Source organism: Erythrolamprus reginae, chromosome 3, assembly GCF_031021105.1.
Source record: "Erythrolamprus reginae isolate rEryReg1 chromosome 3, rEryReg1.hap1, whole genome shotgun sequence".
In the NCBI taxonomy this organism is placed as follows: domain Eukaryota; kingdom Metazoa; phylum Chordata; class Lepidosauria; order Squamata; family Dipsadidae; genus Erythrolamprus; species Erythrolamprus reginae.
In genome coordinates this window covers 184,863,258-184,879,395 of record NC_091952.1, presented here as the reverse complement: position 1 = coordinate 184,879,395, position 16,138 = coordinate 184,863,258, and the positions used below count along the sequence as shown (strand labels likewise).

Sequence of the window (16,138 nt, the reverse complement as noted above, 5' to 3'; positions counted from 1 at the left end):
GTTAATATAAAAATAGGTAGGATGCTTGGCTGCATAGCTAGAGGTATAACAAGCAGGAAGAGGGAGATTGTGATCCCCTTATATAGAGCGCTGGTGAGACCACATTTGGAATACTGTGTTCAGTTCTGGAGACCTCACCTACAAAAAGATATTGACAAAATTGAACGGGTCCAAAGACGGGCTACAAGAATGGTGGAAGGTCTTAAGCATAAAACCTATCAGGAAAGACTTAATGAACTCAATCTGTATAGTCTGGAGGACAGAAGGAAAAGGGGGGACATGATCGAAACATTTAAATATGTTAAAGGGTTAAATAAGGTTCAGGAGGGAAGTGTTTTTAATAGGAAAGTGAACACAAGAACAAGGGGACACAATCTGAAGTTAGTTGGGGGAAAGATCAAAAGCAATGTGAGAAAATATTATTTTACTGAAAGAGTAGTAGATCCTTGGAACAAACTTCCAGCAGACGTGGTTGGTAAATCCACAGTAACTGAATTTAAACATGCCTGGGATAAACATATATCCATCCTAAGATAAAATACAGAAAATATTATAAGGGCAGACTAGATGGACCATGAGGTCTTTTTCTGCCGTCAGTCTTCTATGTTTTTATGTTTCTAAAATAGTGGTTAACCATAAAATCATATGCTTGCACAATCAAAAGTAGATCCTGCTGAATTCACTGAGGTACTGGACTACAGCCTTAGTTTTTCTTCAAGGAAACTCAATTTTTGGTATATTATCTTATAATGTTAACTGAAAACAATGCAACTGATATTGTATAACACTTATTTCAGATTAATTATCAAAACTTAATTATATCAACAAAAATGTTACTATTTTCTAGAAAGAATACACAGTGAAGTAATGGTAGAATCTTCTGAGGAACATAGCAAGATCAAAACAAAAAATTATCAGTGAATAGTTTACTGTCATAATGTTTCCCATATAGAAGTTATATCTCATTCAAAGCAACTCCAAATCACCTCTTTTTATTAATCTGTCAGCACATAAAATATTTTAATGCTAACACGGGTATATGGCATGTGTTTATAATTTTGTCACTGCTTCTATTCTCACCGTCCATGTCTAATTTAGAAGAAACACATCTCTATATCATGGTGATTCTTCATTATCTGTTTCTAAGTGTAGGCGAGTGTGGGCTCCAGCAAGACAATTCAAGAATTTGTTTCAGCTTTCATGAAAATCCAACTTTGTTTTCATTTATCTATTTCACTTTATATGTAGGAGATGATCAGACTGAGTCCGAGGGAGGAGTCAAACACATCATAAGTTATGAGTCCCTGCATGCCAACAAGAGACTGAAGCCCAGCCTACTTTGAATGCCTTTCTTATCTCCGCTCATTTCCTTTGACTGTTAGTTGGTCAGATTCTGGCAGAGAGCTTAAGCTTGAACTGTCTGAATCTCCTGATTTCCTTGGCGCTTGACATAAATCAATAAATGTTGGAAATACCTTTTGAAGTGCCTCTTCTGTTTTGTCAGGGTTTGTTTTTAGTGCTTGTGAAGCATCATTCACAGGTATAGGCATGAATCTTAAGGTATAATTCCTTTTAAAAAATGTAAACAAAAATATTGGATGCACAAAATAAATACTTAGCATGTTCTTGTATGTATTCCTATCCTTTTGCTGCATATGTATACACATACATGATAATCAGCTTGTGTTTTATCTTCTGTCACATTAAAGTACAACTGAATCAATGTTACAATGAAATTATTATTATTATTATTATTATTATTTATTATTATTTATTAGATTTGTATGCCACCCCTCTCCGTAGACTCGGAGCGGCTCACAACAGTGATAAAAACAATACATAATGACAAATCTAATAATTAGAGTCTAAAATAACAGTATTACATTTAGAAAGTCTAAAAGCAAGACACTTCAATATATAAAAAGCATACATACAGTCATATCATGCACAAAATTACATAGGTAGGGGAGATATCTCAGTTTCCCCACGCTTGACGACATGTGGTAAACTCATAAATTAATGCTCCATTTAGATATCTTTATAACCCTCCCTTTGTCTTTCAGGCAAGAATTCCCCTCCCCCCCTCCAATTTAAGTTCAGAATTACAGTTCTCTGGGAGTGATTAGATTGCGAGGCAATGGCCTGAGGTTAACCAATGGGTCCATGATTGATTTGGGACCAGAACTTGAATCTTCTTGTACTGGTTCTTTTTGTACTATTACTGAAATATTCTACAGCTTTACCACTAAACTATTTAACCTGAGAAAAATAAATATAATTGTAGCTATTATGCTTTTAATATAAGTATAACCTGAAAGTGAAATTTCTGAAAACTATTTTAAAATGGAGGTAATTTAAAACTATGATTCACCCATTTTAAAAATGCAAAGGTTACGTTAAACTAGTTTAGACCAGTTGATTTTTTTTTTGCAGCCCTAACTTGAAAATGCACCCTTTTTAAAAAAAAGACTTTATATATGCTGCCCAATCAATACAGTCTTGGAAAGTGCCTTCTGAACATTTCCATCATAGCACTCAAGTGTATTTCTCAGTATATATTTGATGCATTTTACTCTGGCAATATAACGATCAGTAGATCATATTTTATTGAATAAAGTAACTATCATAAGATGGCAATATTTTTTGTTTTCTTTACACTGTTGTGCAGATATCTACAAGAAGAATACAGTTTTAAAAACCCAATATCAATGATTTTGATATTACAAATGAAATGGTTATGTTTCTTATCTGCTGTTAGGAATTTGTTATTTCTACAGATAATGCTTCTTATATTAAGAACAGAATAATGAGCAATGTAGATAATTTCACTTGTATATATATGTTAAAGAATATGTTTTAATGAAAGTTAAATCTATATTGTATGAAAGGCAGCCATTTATTCCAACAATGACAGTGAGCGACAGATTCTCAGTTTAGCACTTTAATAAAAGAAATGAGTTTCAGCAATGACTCTAGTACTAGAAGTGAACAATAAGGACTATGACTAGAGGTGTCATCTTCATAAAATCATAGCTACTAGCATTTCCGCGTCTTGTCATTCATTCCCACCTCCTTTTTTATTTATCTTGGCAGGTCAAAGGAAAAGATCAAGATTTGAAACAGGATGCTAATGAGCTTTTTCTTCCTACAAGATGTATGTTGTCAGACTACAAATTGATTTCTCCCCCCCCCCCACTTTAAGTCAGCCATTGTCCTCTGTAGAGTAAATGCTTTGATAAATAAACTGGGAGTAGGTTTTAATTTTAATTTCACAAGGTTGGCAAATTTACTTCAGGATTAAAAATGTTGTTTATGGATACAGGTAGTTCTGCATCAATAAGTAACATTTTAATAACAATAACTGGTACCCAAATACCTGTTACTAAGCAATGTGATTGTAACATATGTTGTCATATAACCGCATCACTAAATGACAGCAATCCTGTTAGTCACCACTGCTGCTGTTGAGTGAATTTCACTGGTCATTAGGCAAGGTCCCATCTGATCCAAGTTGCTCCTGGTTTGACACCCCCCCCCCCCAAAGCCTTGAACCTGGGTAAGGTAAGGAACTGCACCCTCTTGAATTCCCTCTTGTCTGCCTATCTCCCCCTTATCTCTATCCTTTTGGCCACCCCGCACAGTGGCACTCCTAGGTACTGGTGGCAATTGGCTGAAGTAGAGGGCAGTTATCTAAACTAGTGTTTTTCAACCAGTGTGCCGCGAGACATGATCAGATGCCGCGAAGCTCAGAGAGAGAAAGAAAGCAAGAGAGAGAGAGAAAGAAAGCAAGAGAGAGAGAAAGAGAGAGAGAGAGAAAGCAAGAGAGAGAAAGAAAGGAAGAGAGAAAGAAAGCAAGAGAGAGAAATAGCGAGCGAGAGAGAAAGAGAACAAGAGAGAGAAAGAAAGCAAGAGAGAGAAAGAGAGGGAGGGAAGGAGAGAGAGAGAAAGACATAGAGAGAGGTAGGGAGGGAGAGAGAAAGAGAGCAAAAAAGAGAGGGAGGGAGAAGAGAAAGAAAGGGATGGAGAGAGAGAGAAAGAAAGAGGAAGGAAGGGCAAGAAAGAGGGAGGGAGAAAGAAAGAAAGCAAAAGGGAGGAAGAGAGAGAGAGAGAGAGAATTTTTTGGCCAAACTCCCCCCCCCCCGCTCAATGTGCCCCAGGGTTTCGTAAATGTAAAAAATGTGCCACGCTCAAAAAAGATTGAAAATCACTGATCTAAACAACTCTGATGTCCTCAGCCAACCTTCCCTGTCTTCTTCCTCCTCCTGTTGGCAAGTCTGGTCCAATGTGAGGCACCTGTTGGTTATGCCAGGCCTTTTTTTTCTGAGGCTACACACATGCTGCTCCAAATGGTGTGTGAACTTCTTGTGAGATTCCAGAAGGTGTCATAAGCATGTCAGAAGGCTGCTCACCATTTGGAAAAGGGCATGTGACCTCAGGAAGAACACCCAGTGCAGTCAGCAGCTGCAAAGTGTAGGGCCAGGCTGGGTGTGCCTCATAAGCAGCAGGTGGAGGAAGACAGCATCTTCTTGGTAGCAATTTCATAACGTGGATTATCATGGGTTCAAAACTACTCCTATCTACATTTGCGGGAATTCTAACAGAGGGCCACATAGAACTTACTTTTCCAGTGCCACAGCTATATCCTGGAATCCCTGAGCAGTGATGTTGTTTTTGTCCCATATGACAGTTCTGTATGAAAACAGAAATTATGGACTGATGAAAATATTGAAAACAAGAGTACATGTATTACTGTTACACAAGTATTTTCAACATCTGAGCTGGGAGAAATATTGCAATAAAAAGTAAAAAAAAATTTCTCTAATGAAAGCATAACATTGAGTTGAAATAAAGAGGCAACCAAAAAACCCCCAAAGTAATAAAAACCAACAAGGATCATTATCATTATAAACATCCCTGAAAACCAAAGAGATGCCAAAACAAATTACTGTCTTAAAATTAAGCAGTGTTTGATGCTGGTGTACCTCAATAGGAAAAGTTTTCTATAGAGCTCAAAAAGCTTTGGGATATAGAAGATACTTGATGGGCTTCATTTGATGAGAGAATTCTGAGTGTCTTTTCTCATGATAAATACTGTACTGAGATCACAAGAGAACAAAGTAGTCCTTTATTCATTCATTCCCCAAACTTAAACCTGCTCAAATGTTTACTGGTAATGGTGTCCAAAATTAAATTAGTTGCTATAGGGGATAGGCATAAATAATTCCCCAATTCATTATTTTCTTATATATAAGAAAACAGAGGAGTAAAATAATGGCCGGGGTTAAAATGTTTTGATGTTGGTTTATTCAAATTTATCTTAACTAAGGATTTTTTTTTTCCTCCTACAACCCAAATAAAATTATGAGACCAGGATTGCAAAAACAATCCACGGTAAATCTTTTGAATGGAAGAGGGAATGGAAACCGAAAGGTTTTGCTAAGCAGTACATCACAATTTATTTTTTCCAAACTGGTGTATCCTAGGCACTGTTTCAACTAGCAATTAGAAAACAAGCACAGGGTTTTCACAAGAATATGGATTAACTAGAAGTTAAAGTGCTGCATTTTTTAAAAAAGCAATTATATTGATTTCATGGTTGTTTTATGTGTTATTTTATTGCTCTGAAAGCCTTGGCACTCTATATAGACAGAAAAGCAGAATATGGTGATAATTATGGTACTATAGATATTCAATACCTGAGCTTGGTGTTTATCTGAAGAGCTTTTGCAAGCATCTTTGCACCCATGTCTCCCATAGCATTTCCACTGATATCAATTTTTGTAAGGGATGTATTGCTGCCCAATGCATTGATAATGATAGTAATCTCTGTTTTCAGTTTAGAATCTGCTAGAGATAGAGACTGCAAAGGCTAGGAAATAAACAGATAACATAACTTTTAAAAGATCTCTTTACAACATCTCAATTAATTGAAAATAGAATCAAATTAGATGTGCATGAAATCCCCAATAATCTCCAGTAAATAATGTAAAAATAAAATAGAGAAAAAGAAATCAAGAAAAAATGGTTATTATAATATTGTGTAAGATTTATCTTAACACATATAAAACACAGGGCTATTTAACTTGATGAATTGAAGTGTGTTCCAAAAACATTTGTCATAATAAATATGTCACATTTAAGTTATTACGAGACTTTAAAAATAATTAAGATGCCTTTATGTTGAGGTTAGCAGTCTAAATCATAGTCATAGTCAGCTTGTATGACTACATTGTTCAGCCCCAATTATGAGAAGATTGCAACAACAGAAGTTTTATTTGCAAGTTTTATGAATGAATATAGATTAAAAAGAACAAGTATAATTCCTCCTTATTGAGGTCTGAAAATAACTCATTAACCATTCTTTTCCATTCCATGTTTAAATGCTGCAGTCTTCCTCTTATTTCTAAGCCATAGTCTGAGGCCTTGTAACTTTTATTTTTCTAATCTGGTGTTTTAATAGTGTCTGCTTTTTTCTCCAAAGCAAGCACTGCTGTTATCACAATTTTCATGGTTTTGGCAACGACCAAGCTGATTCCTAAATGGCTGGAATCTACCCAGTTACAGGCTGCTGCCTCTTCTCTGGTTGCTGATTTTCTTCTATGGCTATTTCAGTTTGTGTTATTGTAATAGGAGAAAAGCAGCATATAACTGTGTATTAGTAGAGAAAGTAGTAGACCAGGACTTGTCTAAAATGATGATTGAAATAATGTTATATAGGCATTTATAGTTATTGACTTACCTCCTTGCAGCAAACAACAGCCAGTTACAACACAGTCTGATTAGCACAAGAAAATAAAATTCTGCCTTGTCTCTCCCCGCCAGCAATTCGCCTCTGAGCAGCTTTATTTTTACTTTCATTTTGGCACCTGAGCTTGTCTGCAGCTGAGGGTCGGTAGGCATATAATCAGTGGCTTGTACTAATCAGGCTCTGGACTGCTTTCTCAAAGGAGGTAAATTGCTGGGAGGCAGAGACAAAAGGGGTGCACCCACATTTTCACCCTCTTTTGCAGAGGTCTTCAAACTTGAAGACTTGAAGACTTGTGGACTTCAACTCCCAGAATTCTCCAGCCAGTCATACCATTTAATGACAACCAATAAACAAACCCAGAAAATGAAGTATTGACGGATATTGCAAGTTAAAAGAAAGGACAGGAATATTTAAACATTATTTTCTATTAAATTTCAAAGACTCTTTCTTTCTTTCTTTCTTTCTTTCTTTCTTTCTTTCTTTCTTTATTTATTTATTTATTTATTTATTTGATTTTTTTGCCGCCCCTCTCCGCAGACTATATGTTATACTACATACAATGAAATATAGACCCTTAAAATTTTATATGTTAAAATAATACCTTTTGGAACAGCTGACTTTCTATCTTTTATATAAATTTAAAATGGTAAATTCATATGAGCAATATTTTCACATAATTTGATAGTTTAATAAAACTCAGTGGTTTGCTAGTATTCCTTAGATGACATTAAATAATAAAAATACTTACTGAATCTTCATCTTGAATCATCTGTACTAAATTATCAAGTACCGGAGACAGATTTCTGAAGAAGGCAGCAAGCAAGAGAAAAAAAGTGAAATTGCTTATTTGTTTTATTTTTATTTTTATTATTTTAAAAATGAAAAACATAAAAATCTTACTTGGACTTCATGTTGTTAAAATTTTTGCCCAACGCCAAGTGTCTTATTGATCGATTTTTACTAAGCCAGATTATAAGTGTTGAAAGATCAGATTCCAGGCCTGTTAAGAATTAGATTGAAATAGAAAATTAAAATAATGTTTCCATGGAGTACTTTTTTCAAATAAATTTGAATTAACCACACTAAAATTAGATCGTATGATCCTGTTTCCAATAGTATGGAAGAAGAAAGTTGGAAGCCATTAAGTTGCTCAAATACAATTTCTCTGTATTTGAATCCAACAGATTTCAATTAGATTCTTGATCCAGGATGACAGATTTGAACCTCTATACCATTTGTTTCTAACATGTACAGGATTACACTAGGCATTTATATAGTATGCTGAATCATAAAATATTAACTATTAGGAAATAGACAATTTAATGCCACACACAATTTCTAAACTGTCCCATGAGCAGCAAGAGTAATGTTGCTTAAAACTATCCATTGTGATCTATGGTATTTAGTTTATATTAAACTAGTGCACCACAACTATTAATATTCTGCATTTTAACTGTTTTGCAAACCACAAAAGGTTTTATCAACCAGAATCATTTTTCTTGGTGCCAATACAATTACTTTGTATCATTTATATTCTTTAAACCAGTGGTCCCTAACGTTTTTTCCACCAGGGACCAGTTTCAGCAAGGCAATTTTTCTATGGCCTGGTGGGGGCGGAAAGGGGTGTGGTTGGGGGCGGGATTAAGCATGGGGGTGCTGGTCCTTCCCGCCCCTCTTTCCCGCCATCGCCCTGTGGCCGGCAGAACCTGCCTCCCAAACCCTCTTGCCCGGCGGCAGGTGAAGCGCTGGAGGGAGGGGGTCAGGCTGGCCCTCCTTCCTCCCCCCCCAGCCAAAAACGCAAAGGCGTGCCACGGCAGAAGCAAAAAGAGGCTTGAGCCTCCCGGTCCTTCCCGCCCCTCTGTCCCGTCCATCGCCCTGTGGTCGGCAGAACCTGCCTCCCGAGGCCTCTTTCCCAGCAGGAGATGAAGCACTGGAGGGAGGGGGCGGCGGCAGGAGGACTGGCAGCTGCTGACTCCACGGACCGGTGCAACATGCCCCGCGGCCCGGTACCGGTCCGCGGCCCGGTGGTTGGGGACCCCTGCTTTAAACAGTTTCAGTACAGTATTTGAATCACTCAGTACAGTATTTGAATCACTGCCTTACCGTTGTCTGAAATATCAAGGCTGGCAATGTTATGAATTTCTGCTATGCATCCTTCTAAAACTTGTGCACCAGCTGATCTTAGCTGGAGGGGGGAAAATTAGATAATTTAGCAGATAATTTATTAGTGGAATAAATGGCTGAAATATTACAAATGTGTTTCAGTAGTTCATATGTCTATTAATTGTTAATATATGGTTTGACATTTAATAAGGTACATATATTACAAAAGATAAATGCTGACTAAAAATTGTCCTCTTAAGTAAGATCCTTTTAAAACAAAGTCTACAGTTGCTCCCATGGATATTCCAATGGTCTCCTGATCTAAACAACATTCAGGTTTGTGCCTACATACCAATTTCCAAGGTTTTACAATCTCTTTAATCAAGACTTAATTATACTCTACATGACTCTTGGCCACCAAGCTGCTGACTTGACACTTGAAATTTCAATTGAAACAAGAAAAAGAGACCAAGCAGAGCCATGCAACATTGCAGTGCAAGTACAAGTCTGTACTTCACTAAACAAAGTAAAAGACTCTCTTGCATTAGGAAATTTCAGTGTTCAGTGTTCATCAGAAGAACTGTAAATAACAATGGTGTGCATGGCAGTTACATGGTCACATCTCATTGCATGGACAGTTACATGGCTGCATGGGTTGCAAAGAAAAGTTACTGCTCTCCCAAAAGAATATTACTGCCAATGTACAGTTTGTGAAGGACCAAGTGAATAAGCCAGATGGCTATTGGAAGGATTTGGATGAATGAGACCAAAACAGAACTTTTGGCTTGGATATAAAGTGTTACATTTGGCAAAAGGCAAACAATGCATTCCAGCATAATAACTTTGCCCCATCTATGAAACATGATGATGGCAGTTTCATGATTTGGGCTTGCTTTGCTGCCTCTGGACCAGGAAGGCTTGTCATCATTAATAGATGTATGAATTCTAAATTGCACCAGCAAATTCTATAACAGATCAGGGTATCTAGACAGGAATTGGAGTTCAAGAAAATGTGGGTCATGCAACAAGACCGTGACCCAAAACAGACAAATCATACTACCAAATAATGGTTAAAGCAAGGGAAAATTAATGCTTTAAGATTGGCCAAGTCAGAGTTCTGATCTTAATTTCATAGAAATGTTGTGGAAGGACCTAAAGCAGGGACTTTGTACAAGGAAGCCCACCAACATCTCAGAGCTGAAGCTGCTCTGGAAGGAGAAATGTGCTAACATGCTGGTGTGCAGGCCTGATCAATAGTTATGGAAATGTTTAATTCAATGTTCCAGTTTTGGCCAAAGAGGGCTAAAGCCTGAAAGCAACAGTTCATCTACTTTTGCCACAATTGAACATTAGCTTGTATAATTTTCCTCATTGAATAAATGAACAAATACAATGTTTCTGACTAATTTGTTTAGTTGGATGTTCTTTACCAATTTTTAGTTGTTGTGTGTGGAAAGCAGATAACATTTTAAGCTATTTTTGTGAAGAAATTTTGAAAATTCAAGAACTTTTATCCACCACTGCATTATTTAACTTTCCCATTTCTCTGATCTTGAAAAACCTATGCAGGATTAAATGTGGTAAGTACTTGGATGAGAGATCACAGGAAATCTAAGGGCTGCTGATTAGGTTAAGAATTTTTTTTTTAAAGGTACCAGTGCACAATTAGATTAAATACTATCTTCTACCTATAATGTATAGAATGAAGCTTGAGAACAACCATCCCCAAATGTCACTCTTTCATAATTTAGATTAATTATGATGGGAATGATGGTGATGTTTTCTGAAAAAAAATTAATTCTACTTTGGAATATTAAATAATGCTAGCCTGTCATTTTTAAATAAATAAAACTATACATATGTATTTTGGAATTCCCAGCCTAGTAGAGATTCCTAGAAAAAGACAGTTTAAAAATAGCTGGAAGTGACCAAAACTATTCTTTTAACCAGAACTGTTTTTTTGACCATCTCACTCTAAACCTGTTATGCTGTGGTCAAATATCAGCATCCAGATATTTATCAGCTAAAGGCATGGAAGAAAAAACTGTATAATGGATAGGCAGGAAGTGCGATGCTTACAGGTAAATAATTAAGAGGCTGCTAGTTAAGCTATGATATGTACTTACACAGTGACCAAGCTAATGGAAGCAGAAAGAAAGAAAGGAAAAATGTTAGCACTGAGCAACTAAAATATTTTATATATTAAAATCAACTATATACAAAGGAATGAAGCTTTGGTTCAGAGTTAGTATGCTAGATGTTTGTTGCTGGATATATTTGAGATTATTTTTTGTATGTTTCAGTGATGAAATCCTGACTCTGGACAGAGAAGTCTGAGTTATTGTGCTTTCTGTTTGACATGAATGCAATCTTTGATAAGGAATGGATTTATATCAATAAATAAGTGTATTTTGACATTTTATTTGTAGAAACTAACTGGATCTGTGATTTTTTTTAAAAAAAATGGTTTCAGAATAGACAACAGATTTATGCTGGCCAATAACTGCAAGAAAGATTCTGATTTCAAACAAAACAGAGAACATTTTAAGTTTTGCCCAGACTTCTAAACACCTTATTATTATTTTTTAGTGGAAACTTACATGTGCAAATCAATTTTTCCATCTGAATTTTTTCTATTCCAGAACAGAGTGCCATATCTTGTTGCTGTTCATGCACGCATTTGCATCAAAGACATTCAGGTTTTGCAAATTCAATGTACTTTTAAAACTACTTATTATTTTTTAAGCATGAGGACATGTACAAAGTATAAGGATCATATATCCAAGGAAAACAATATTATTTTGACATAGATACCATTTGTAAATGTTTCCTACCTCACAGTTACTCAGATCTAGAAATACCTCCTTCAAATTTTGATTACACGCAAGACCAAGTAAGAGAGCTCTGAAAAATAAATTGGAATTATATGGAATACCGCTATAAAGTTTACTGAATCAGCAAATCAGAAAAGTCATTTCAATTATATTGCTGTTCTTTAAGAATACAGTCTTTTGGTGTATTATCCCTTATTTGGACTCTAAAGGCGATATGCTAGATAAATTATGCTTTTTTAGGACAAACCATGCTATGGAGAGCTAGAGAGCTTCAGTACTTCCAGATTTGCTCTGTACCCGAGTTTTCTTCTTTATTTTAGGGTTTGAAAATTGAGGAACATATTAAGCAAAATCTCACATGTCAACATAATGACAAACAAATGCTATGGAAACATCATTCTGCAATGCCTCTAATCTTCCAAATGATGCCAAAACATTTTAATATTACTTTTATCAAAGTGTGTTACACTTAAACTGTTAAGTACAAAATTATCCAAAAAATAAGCAACTTAGAATATAAGATGGAAAAATTGCTATATTTTATAATTCATAAAGCAAAAAGCAAAAAACAGGTAGCATGTCAACCCACAGCCCTGAATAGCTAGTAATGTGGCCCTACAAATTTGTATTATTATTATGTGATTTGTATACATCGAATGTATTATATATTTTACATGCAGCCCAAGACAGTATCTCTTCACTCAATAAAACCCAGGCATTCCAAAAGTTTGGACATCCATTCTATAAAGTATCACATAGGGTTTTTTCAATCTGAAGTGGTATTGGTTTACCTGAATGGTCTTCTCTGTCCGCTGCAGGGAGAGTCCAAGCATGGGTTAACTTCATCGGTTGTCATGGTGAATTAATTAATTGGTTGAATTAAACACACCCTTTCTCTCTGCTCTTCCGGCTGTGATGATTTAGTTTTTCAATGAAGGCACATATATCCATATAAGGAGAACAATGGGAGCCAAAATCCAGCAATCCTGACCTCAAAGCCAGTGTGGGTTTGGACTCTCCTCATGGGGAACAGAGAAAACCATTCAGATAAGCCAATACTACTTCTCCTGTCCCATGAAGCAGGGACTCTGGCTGCATCAGCTGTTGAGCGGTGGTAGTTCTCGCTGGAGTACCAGATAACCTGCACATATACCTGCAGCAAGTAAATTATCTTTTGCATTCAAGTCCAAGCATGAGAACCTTAGTCGCTTTCCTTTATTTGTAAAAATGGTAACTGAGCTAAAATATTATGTCCCTCTTACATTGACTGAATTAAAAAACCCTGAATCATCAGAGCCGGTGGAGCAGAGAGAAAGGATGTGTTTAATTCAATCAATTAACTCAGTCCCCATGATAACAATGAAGTTAACCCATGCCTGGACTCTCCTTAGCAGCACACAGGAGAATTAAAGCAATTTTGCTACACAAATGGTGTAATACAGGAGTGTCAAACTTGTGGCCACGAGCCAGATATGTCACACGCTGGCCACCCCCACCCCCAGTTTAGCGAAGGGGGAAAAGTTGTGATACATCATTTGACACTGCGAGTTTGACACTCCTGGTATAATGTATTAAGTTGTCATAATCAAGTCTAGGTAGAGGACTGCATAGATCTTAACCCTTTCTCCTACATGAGTGAAGACTGGACATCAAGTCAAAGCAAATTCATACTGAACATTTCATTTCTGACATTTACTCCATGTGAGAGTCAAATAGCTATTCTCAAACTCACAAAACATATGAGTCATTTTCCTAACCACAGTAAGGTTTTCATGAAACATTTTCCCAATGAAATAAAACAAAGTCTTGAAATAAAAAAATGCTTACTTTAGAGGCTCAGGTGCAAGTTTAGTTCCTGAAAGGTTGATTTGCATTAAAGCAAGTGAACTGCTGAAAAATTGCTTGAAGGATGGGGGAATTTCCTTGCTCTTTCTTTGAAGAAGATAAGATTAAAAACACCCCAGGTCATATTCCATAAGATCAAAAGACCTTCAAAGCCAGCATAAGAATCCATAGTTGTATAACAATTATATATAAGAAAAATTAAAGACCTACATATCTTTTATACAATTCTTGAATAACATTTATTAACAACTTTTAATAGCAATAGCAATAAGACTTATATACAGTACTGCTTCACAGTGCTTTACTGCCCTCTATAAGCAGTTTACAGAGTCAGCATATTGCCCTCAACAATCTCATGTTACGGACCTCAGAAGGATGGAAGGCTGAGTCAACTTTGAGCCTGGTGAGATTCGAACTGCCAAATTGCAGTCAACAGATGTAGCCTGCAGTACTACATTCTAACCACTGCACTACCACGACTCTTACTTGGATCAATGATCATGATTGGCTGAATGAACTGAAAACAAACTTAAACCACAACTTTTCACGTAGCCTTTTGGCTCTTCACCATGTATAAAACACTGCATGAAATGCTTGCCACATCAGTGTAGGAAATTAATATATTCGGAAAGATTCAAGTTGATAAATCTTAGTTAGGTAACATTATCAGTGCTGCTCATAGCACTGATGATGTTACCTAGTTTGATAAAGAAACATCTGCAAGAAAACCCAAACTCAGACAGCTGAGAACACCACATATAGCATCAGGTTCATGTCGAGGGATAATATTTTGAATGCTGACCTGTGTGAAAAAATTGTCCTTGACAGATTAAGGATGGCAAGATGCTGAAGGCAGCCATGAAGAAATGCTCCAAACAACTAAATTGGAAAGGAGTAAAACAGTAAGTATGTACACAAAACAATTAGGAATATAAAAGTGAGATTCTCTATAATAAATTAATAAGTGTTACCATGTCTAATGCACACTCTGTATTTGATAAATCCAGATGAATTATGGCATTTGGCTGAGCCAAAAAATTACACAGGGACTAGATGTATGAAAGAGAAAGAAATAAGTTTAGCTTTCTTAATACTGAACTTCTATCTTAACTCCATGAACCCAAAACAGGATAAATAATTTATTTTTTAGCATTAAGACCAAAAAAATGGTTTATTTTGGAAGCTCAACAACCTTGATGTTAAATAATCCATCCACCTTTATTTTCAGCTAACAATTTTTAATTAAAATAAAAATTTAAATATTAGAATTGTATGTATTATATTAAAATATTAGGCATCTTTTTCTCCCCCCCCCCTTGTATCTTTTTCCTAATTTTTTTACTTATGAAAGGAGGGGGGATACTTGTATTGTCATACTGTATCATCCATCTTTCTGTCAAACAGCATAATGTTCCCTTATTATTCAAGGTCAAACATTTGCAAAAGCAAACAAGAGTGTCATTTATTTGCATCTGAAACAAACAAACAAAAAATTCTGGCTAGCATGCACTTTATGTCCTTCACCTAAGTGAAATAAAGCACTTTATCAAACTTGAAATATCCATTCTTAGTAGAAATTCTGGAATTTCACCACAACTATTACAAAAATTAGATGGAAAAAGTCTTGATATATTAAAAAATTAAATTAGAACACTTACTGAAAGATCGTCACCTCGAAGAATATTTCCTGAGAGATCAAGGTGAGTGAGAGTGGTAGCTAATAGTTGGTTGGCACTCAGTGATTGTGAAAGGCTGTTCACCCCTGTAATAAAATGATCAACATTGCTTCTTTGTCCAGTAATGAATTAGTGTCTTTCTTACAAATATAGTTTCCAAAGGGACTTTTTTTTGTTCTGCACATTATCAAAAGAATATTAACATTTTAAAAAATCTATATTAGTAAAGCTATCCTGGAGAATGAAGTTACAAACAATAATTAGAGAACAATGCAAAGACTGTAATTATTCAAGATTAATTATAATATGATAAGAATAACGTCTATTGACCTAGTCTGTCCCATTAGTCATCCAGGCTAAAGGCTACCAAACAGATTTGATGAGTAAGAAAAATCAATAAGAATAAAACCGAAAAAGGTATTTAGCAGAGAGAACTAATCATACGGTTCATTAACTGCTTTTACATGTCACATTAAGATGTTTATTGAATAGATTCGTTCAAATGAAACAGATCAATGTATGGCTTGTTATATGACAAATGATTAAATATTTTACAGAAGAGATCTGTCTGGATAATTTGATATGGATATAATGATGTTGCAAATTAGAAAAAAATTCAGGTGGAAAAAGAAGAAAAGCAAGATTCTTAAATCTAAATTTGTAATAATGGTAGCTAACTTGTAACTGCGAGTCTCTGAAAAGTCATCAATGAATTTATAGACATGAATCCTCTTTGCACCCGTGTCCATTAAACAACTGGGAATGATCAGAGTAATGTTTTAGAGGAAGCACAAATAATGTAGGGTGGATTAGTAAATATTGCGAACTTACAAATACCAATTCAAAAAACCAGAATTACAGGGGTCCCTCGATTTCCGCAGGGGATGCGTTCCGAGACCGCCTGCGAAAGTCGAATTTCCGCGAAGTAGAGA

The 16,138-nt window shown here is 35.8% G+C and overlaps 1 protein-coding gene across 5 annotated transcripts in view; it reads right to left on the bottom strand.

The window, feature by feature from the left end:
* Nucleotides 1–16,138, bottom strand: part of CARMIL1 (capping protein regulator and myosin 1 linker 1) — a 165,032-nt gene that overhangs the window by 47,767 nt on the left and 101,127 nt on the right. For all 5 annotated transcript variants that reach the window (XM_070747395.1, XM_070747393.1, XM_070747394.1 and 2 more), the window contains exons 13-23: nt 15,189–15,292; nt 14,502–14,579; nt 14,333–14,409; nt 13,513–13,617; nt 11,686–11,755; nt 8,852–8,933; nt 7,649–7,748; nt 7,497–7,551; nt 5,697–5,869; nt 4,621–4,689; nt 1,476–1,569 (exon numbers count right to left, since the gene is read on the bottom strand). In XM_070747395.1, coding sequence (XP_070603496.1) covers nt 1,476–1,569; nt 4,621–4,689; nt 5,697–5,869; nt 7,497–7,551; nt 7,649–7,748; nt 8,852–8,933; nt 11,686–11,755; nt 13,513–13,617; nt 14,333–14,409; nt 14,502–14,579; nt 15,189–15,292 — 1,007 coding nt within the window. The remainder of the gene's footprint in view (nt 1–1,475; nt 1,570–4,620; nt 4,690–5,696; nt 5,870–7,496; nt 7,552–7,648; nt 7,749–8,851; nt 8,934–11,685; nt 11,756–13,512; nt 13,618–14,332; nt 14,410–14,501; nt 14,580–15,188; nt 15,293–16,138) is intronic.